Here is a 7527-nt window from a genome sequence, read left to right as displayed (position 1 = left end):
AGTTTGTAAGAATTCTATATGTAGAAAGTTCTATTTTTCATATATAAAATTCCATATCTTTATAATTTGGTATCCTAGTTATTAATACATTTAAAATTTTTCCTGAAGAACTATTAGTAATAGTTTCATTCAGAGCTTTATTTTATTAAAAGCTGTATATATATAATATATAATGTGTATATATATATACACACTATATACATGTATATGTATCAATACACACACACACACACACACACACACACACACACACGATTTATTAGAGTAGCTTACAGGCTGTGGTCTAGTTAGTCCAACAATGGCTATCTACCAATGGAAAGTCCAGGAATTCAGTAGTTGTTCAGTCTATGAGGTTGTGTGTCTGAGCTGGTCTTTAGTATCCTCCAGCATCCCAAAGAGGTAGGCTCTAATGCCTGTGAAGAAATGAACTTGCCAGTAAAAGCGAGAGAGCACAAACAGATAAGGAGCAAAACGAAAGCTTTCTTCTTTCCTGTTTTTTATATTGGTTGCTACCAGAAGGTGTATCCCAGATTAAAGGTGGATGTTCCCACCTCAAAATATCCAGATTAACGGTGGGGTTTCCCACTTCAAACATTTAATTAAGAAAAGTATCTCATAGGTGTACTAAGCTGCTTAGATTTTAGTTAATTCTAGGTGTAATCAAGGTGACAACCAAGAATAGCCATCACCAGTGGGAATCTGTGTATCAGTTGTTTGCATTGCTGACAAACAACACTGGCCTCTGCTTACCTGATTATGCACTACTGATGAAGTGGGCTTCCTCCTGTATCCTATGTGAATACTAGACGAGCAGTACTCCCCTGCATGTGTAAAACTCACTAGTGAACTAGAAAGCATTTCTACTTTTGCAAGTCCTTCTTCCTGTTCGCTGTTGTCCCCACTCTCAACAAATAACTATGGTCTGCAAAGTCCTGGCACGCTGTCTTGTGTGCCCCAGGTATGGCTTTCCCCAGTCCATACATAGAAGAAATCAGTGATAACTCACCAGACCCAACCAGTGAAGACCTACTAGATTCAGCTATCGACCTACTAAACTCAACCAGTGGCCGATGGGAATCAATTGAGGTCATGCTAACAGTTGGCCTAGAGTAGTGGTTCTCAACCTTCCTAACGTTGCAACTCATTAACCCAGTTCCTCATGTTGTGACGACCCCAACCAGAAAATTATTTTCAGTGTTACTTCATAACTAATTTTGCTACTGTTATGAATTGTAATATAATTTTTTAAAGATTTATTTATTTTATGTGAGTACACTGTAGCTGTCTTCAGACACACCAGAAGAGGGTATCATATCACACTACAGATGGTTGTGAGCCACCACTGGGAATTGAACTCAGGACCTTTGGAAGAGCAGTTAGTGCTCTTCACCACTGAGCCATCTCTCCAGGCCATAATGTAAATTTCTGATGTGCATATCTATAAATCTTAGGTGACCTTGTGAAAGGGTCTTCTGACTCCCTAAAAGACGAATTGAGAGTCACTGACCTAGGGATTGACACCAACAGCGATTCAACCAGACCACAGACCTGTCAACCAAATGTACATGTCACAAAACCACAGACTTTTGTGTCCTGTACTGATGTTGAGAATTGCATCCACCAGTGAGACTACAGATGGTTATATTACTTTCCAGCTTCCTGAGCAAAGATTTTTGAGCTGACTGGCATGTCCATGGAAAAAAGCAACTTTACATCAGTGTATCTTTAAAGCAGCAAAGTCTCCACTAGGTGTGATTATCACTGTACTTGGAACAAGCCTACTGGTACCCTTGTGGGTATTATATAATTGTAGAAAATGATGTGAACTCTGAGGATGCGCCTAACAAATGAGAATACATGAGGACGTAATCTTACGCAAAGATTGTGTAAGCCATTCATGAGCTCTGCCTTTACTTTGTGTGAATTTAATACATAAATAAATGCTCATCGGCAAAAATTATTTCTAGTTTTGGAATGTTTAATAAAGCTATGGGTTTATTTTCCTAATTGGTTTTGTTTAGACCAAAGTTCAAATTAATTTAAAATCAGCTAACGACCTTGTCAGGAGTAAGAAGGAAGAGTGGAATTAAATCTGTGCCGGTGGAAAAATGTTAATGGACAATCCTTAATTAACAGAATTAACAGATCTTGGTTTGCGTCTTTGACCTTCAAGGAAAGGAAATGCACAAACAAAGGCTTCAAAATGTCGTTTATTAAAGTTTTCTGTATTTATGAGTGTGATCTGATTTTGTTTTGTATTGTCTTGTTTTTCAAGACAGAGTTTCTCTGTGTAGCCCTGGCTGCCCTGGAACTCATTCTGTAGACCAGGCTGGTCTCGAACTCAGAAATCCGCTGCCTCTGCCGCGCAAGTGCTGGGATTAAAGGTGTGCGCCACCACTGCCTGGCTTTTGTGATTTGATTTATATCTCTTAATTCATAAGATATATACTGAGGCCTTGAGACTTCGGGGCTTGAGAGTTCTCTGCGGTCTAATTACACATTTGGAGTTTAAATCACAGGGTCCAAATGGGTGAGTTTGTTCTTGACACAGCAATGGTTTCGGGACCATTGGTAGCTGCTAGCCCCTCGCCCCTTACCTTGGTTACACTTGGCTTCCACTTACACAAGCACGATTCACCTAACACTTACCGTCCTTTCCTTCCTTCCCGATCTTCCCTTCTCACCCAGTAAATTTTTCCTCTGCACTCCTAAATTTTAGAAATATTTTAGAGACAAACGAGAAAGACAAGTCAAGCACAACACCCTTGCTTTATCGCGCAAGCCCCGCCCACTGACGTCCGGACAAGACTTCCGGGTTCTGCCTCCGCGGCCGCTCCACTTCCTCTGACGTCACCGGTCAGAGGTGACCGGCAAGATGTCGGCAGGCAGCGGCGGTGGCGGCTTTGAGCTCCTGTAGAGCGGCTCATCTGTGTGACAGGGACCGGGCGTAGGCGGCTGAGAGTGGTCGAGGAGGGGATAAGAGGCGGAGGACAGGTGGCTGGGCGCTCAGGGTGCACGGGCCGCTACCGGGAATGCGCTGCAGCCCCCCGAGCACCTTGAACGGCGAGCCCCGCAGGAGCTCTTCATGCCGCCCACCGGCTTAGAGTCCGCCAGGATGAACAGGAAGAAAGACAAGGGCTTCGAAAGCCCACGGCCGTACAAATTATAAGTATCTTTCATCCCACTCCATTTCTCGCCCCTCTTTGATTTTGTTTTCATTGATTCTGTGAGTGACTCGATGAGCCTTGGAAACTGGAGCTCACTCCAGGGGACGTGATGTTTGTAGGGGACATGAAAATGTTTTGAATAACAGTATTGTTGTTTACCCCTCTCCCCCACGGACTCATAAGCCTTTCTTAAAGTACTGCTATATTTTTGTCAAGACAAACCTTTTCATGGCTGTTGCTAGATTTAAAATAAGTAAAATGAGTAAGATTAACTTATTTTGTAGAATTCGAAGACAAACTTGCTGTGTGGTTTTTGAGCTGCTTAGAAGATAGTCCCTATTTGTACTTGGATAGAGTTATGCTTTCGTATAATAATTGTCGTTTCTTTCTCTTTTATATATACAACCCATCAGGTCGTCTGTATCAACAACATAAACTTCCAGAGAAAATCTGTTGTGGTAAGATCATTCCCGGTCATCATAAACAGTGTCAAGTCAGCCTTTCACAGTTCTTGGGGATTCTGTAGTCTTCCAGATTATTTGTGATGCCTTAGAGTAAGAAATTAGAATTCAAGTCTGTTTGATTATCATACCCTTTTGCTATACATGCTGTCTCCATTCCCACCGCCTCCCCTTTCGTGATTAAAATGTGGAATGTGTTAAGTGTGTTGTGGACTAGGAAGTCTTTATAATTAAGCACCTTGACACTGTGCATTAGACAAGACTAAGCCTGTAGTCATAGCAGTCTTAGATTCACCTGCTCATTCATGGAATTTCTTTTGTAACATTTGTCACACATTGCTATTTATCTTGTGTTTTGGGGATAGAACATGTTAGGTGGATTCTGTGGACAATGTGAAAGAATTAGGGAGTATTTTTAATTTAAGGTTTTCCTCCAGCACTATAGGAAACTTGTGATGTAGCTCTCAGCTTAGCATTATCAGAATCGACATGATTGATGGAACTATAGTGAATGCTAGTTGAATCGATCTTGTCTATAAGACATTCCTTAAGGTGTATGGTAATTAACTCATTGACTCTTCACTGTAATACCGTGAGGTAAAGTTTCAGTCCCAGCTTTATAAATGAGGGAGCCGAGTGTATACAAGTAAAGGGAAAGTGGGTAAGTATTGGTAGAAGAAGAAAGCTACTGCCTGCATGTAGTCTAGCAGAAGAACCTCTGGTGGACAGTGTTCACATTTTTGCGCCATTACTTTCTATAATCCACAAGAGATATATGGTTGCTTGGATTTAGTATCCTGGAATAGAGAAATGAGCAATCCACCTTTTCCATCACAGTAGCCCTTGCTTCACTGAACAGGCACCTATTATTACAACATGTATTATATTATAAGGCCAAACAAGTAAACAGTCCTACTCTGATTGACTTGATCCATAATTTAATTACATTGACCTCTAAATGCTGGCATCAAACTGGTTATCCTTTTGCTTCAGCCTTCTAAGTGCTGACTTTACAAATCTATCAGGATCACTTTTTTCTTTTTCTCTTTCTTCCCCTTACCCGGCCCCCCAGACATTCTCACCATGCAGCTCTCGCTGTACCATAACTCACTATGTAGATGAGGCTGGTCTTGAACTCAGAGATCTGCATGCCTCAGTCTCTGAGTACTGGAATTAAAGGTGTGTGCCACCACTCCCAGCACCAAGTTCATTTGATTCTATTTGCTGGTTTTCTACTAAGTTCACTTATGTAGGGTGGTCATTGCATGATTGATAGAGTAGTCTGAGACAAGCTGGGGCCTGGCATAGTGTCACTCAGCTTTAATCCCAACTCAGAGGCAGAGGCAGACATCTGAGTTTGAAGCCAACTGGATCTGCATTGAGACTTCCAGTCTAGCTAAGACTCTGTGGAGGGAGGGAGGGATCTATGTATTTTGGGCTTCTTGCTACACTGGCTTGTGGTTTGCAACTTTTCTCTTTCCAGCAGAGGATTTTGCTATGTAGGCAAGGCTAGCTTCAAACTTGTGGCCATCTCCTGCCTTCACTTCTCAAGTCCAAATGTTATAAGCACGTGCCACCACCAGTTTAATTTGCACTTTTAAATACAAAGTTTTTCTTCATAATATTTTGGGCTTTGCTCTTTCTGCTGTAATAACCTGTTGATCCAAACTAATGGTTAGATTTAAGACTCTGTGTCTCTTACTTCAGAATTGGGAGCATAGTGGCTGTAGGGGTTGGTATAAAGATTATACAGAAAATATTTATGAACTTTTTAGAAAGCCCTTGTGTCCAGAGGATTAGGGACTAGTAGAAACAGATAGGTCTAGCTCTAGCTAGCATTTTGTTAACTTTATTATTTATCGTATAAAAGCTAACCTTGAAATACTTCCTAACAGTACCTATATCTTCTAGGACATTTGAGTAAAATGTTTCAAGTAGCACTTTTTTCCTCAGAGTTGATATCAGGATTAGAGAGTGCCTAAGAAGGTAGACTGGTACCTGACATGTGACAGGGGCTGCTATCTCTAGTCCCCTGTGCTGACTGTTTGCCTCCTGTTGGAGTCTGAAAGCCTCAAACTCACCATGTAGCATCAGAACCATTTTCTGCCCTCCCAGGGTTCATGTGTCAGTCAAGCTTATGAAAACCCTGGGCCTGCATCCCATAGTTCACTTGTCTTTCCCATTCGAGTTAACTAACGCAGGATGCTGATAAGAGTATTTAGCTGTCAGTTGTAGTAGATAATTTCTTTCTTTTTCTTTTTTCTTTTTTCTTTTTCTTTTGGTTTTTCGAGACAGGGTTTCTCTGTGTGGCCCGGGCTGTCCTGGAACTCACTCTGTAGACCAGGCTGGCCTCGAACTCAGAAATCCTCCTGCCTCTGCCTCCCAAGTGCTGGGATTAAGGCGTGCGCCACCACTGCCCGGCTAGATAATTTCTTTAGATGGAAGGCACACCCCTCAGGTAACATGGAAGAAGTGTACATGACATGGGACTACATGGCAGGAAATCACTCAGAATTTGCAAGTACTGCTGCTGCACCTGCCTCTGTTCTCTCTGGCAGCACTTGCTGCCCTGTGTTTCCTCATTTATCTCCCGTGAGGAGACGCACACTTGTTAGCTTCAGTATTGTAGTTTTTAAAGCCCAAGTTCTTTGTACCATCAGATTGTTTGACTTCAGCTTCCTGATTGTGACTTTCTCCTCTTTCTACCAGTTTCTGGTCCTCTAGCCTATTTTGGTTGCGGTCTACCTAGAAATTCTTGTATTTGAGACTAGTAAATGTTTTCACTTGTCCAGTCAACAATGGCTTACTTACCACAAATTGCACAGATGAAGGAAGGCTCATAAGGACTAGGTAAATTGTACTCAGTCAGTCACTATTACAATTAAAATTAAGATTCTTGGAGAACAGTCATGTGTACATGGCTATTTGGGATTTTATTTTTAGAGGTAGCATATATAATTAGTAATTTAAAAAAATATGCTCTCACATTCTAGCACTTATAATAATTGTTTATTTTTACAGGGATTTGTGGAGCTGACTGTATTTCCTACAGTCGCAAACTTGAATAGAATCAAGTTGAACAGTAAACAGTGTAGAATATACCGAGTCAGGATCAATGACTTGGAGGCCGCCTTTATTTATAATGATCCAACCTTAGAAGTTTGTCACAGTGAATCGAAACAGTAAGTTGGACGTGTTAAGTAGCTGGTGTTTCTAAGTCATTCTGTCATTGTTTTTAGAGATTGGGTTAATGTTTTTCAACAAAGTTTTTTATTCTTATTATAATAGGGCTATATGTTGCATAAATTTCTGTTGCTTTTACTGTCCTGCAAATTTCGCTCAGGAGTTTCCCCACCTTTGTCCAACATAGTAAGTTATTACATTTCCTTGCTTCATACTACAGCTTTAAAGAAGTATTATCTGGGAATTTTCAGTACATTTATTTTTGTTCAATTATCTTAACCATGTTTCTGTTTTAATGTTCTTATATATGTTTACTTCATAAGTACCAAGAAATTGTTTCCATGAATTGGATGGTCACCATCATCTTCAGACCAGAGACACCGTAAAATACTCTATTAAATGATTTCACTATTTGAAAGTATCGTATGAAATACAACATCCACTGTCAACTCTATTGGAGGGCATTTTAAAGCTTTGATAGCACTAGCTCGTATTATTTCTATGATTCTCAGTGTTTTGTAGTGGGATGCCAAGTGCCGTTATAAACTCTAAGGAGGACAGTATTTTAACTAGCCCAGGACGTTTCATATATCTTTAAAGAGTGATCCCAGAGAAGCAACATCAGTATTAGCTAGGAACTATTTAGTTCTGCAGATCTCAAGTAATAGCCCCAAAGGTACTGAATCAGACAGGATAGGGTCCCACCTTAGCAAGCC

The 7527-nt window shown here is 40.8% G+C and overlaps 1 protein-coding gene across 1 annotated transcript in view; it reads left to right on the top strand.

Annotated features, from left to right (window-relative positions):
• The first annotated feature begins 2858 nt into the window (after positions 1-2858).
• Positions 2859-7527, top strand: part of Taf2 (TATA-box binding protein associated factor 2) — a 54105-nt gene continuing 49436 nt past the window's right edge. The window contains exons 1-3 of the mRNA XM_028766832.1: positions 2859-3165; positions 3571-3625; positions 6650-6810. Of these exons, the coding sequence (XP_028622665.1) occupies positions 3086-3165; positions 3571-3625; positions 6650-6810 (296 nt within the window). The 5' untranslated portion in view covers positions 2859-3085. The remainder of the gene's footprint in view (positions 3166-3570; positions 3626-6649; positions 6811-7527) is intronic.

Source organism: Grammomys surdaster, unplaced genomic scaffold (assembly GCF_004785775.1).
Source record: "Grammomys surdaster isolate TR1022 unplaced genomic scaffold, NIH_TR_1.0 63, whole genome shotgun sequence".
Taxonomy (NCBI): domain Eukaryota; kingdom Metazoa; phylum Chordata; class Mammalia; order Rodentia; family Muridae; genus Grammomys; species Grammomys surdaster.
This window is presented reverse-complemented; position numbering and strand designations above follow the sequence as displayed.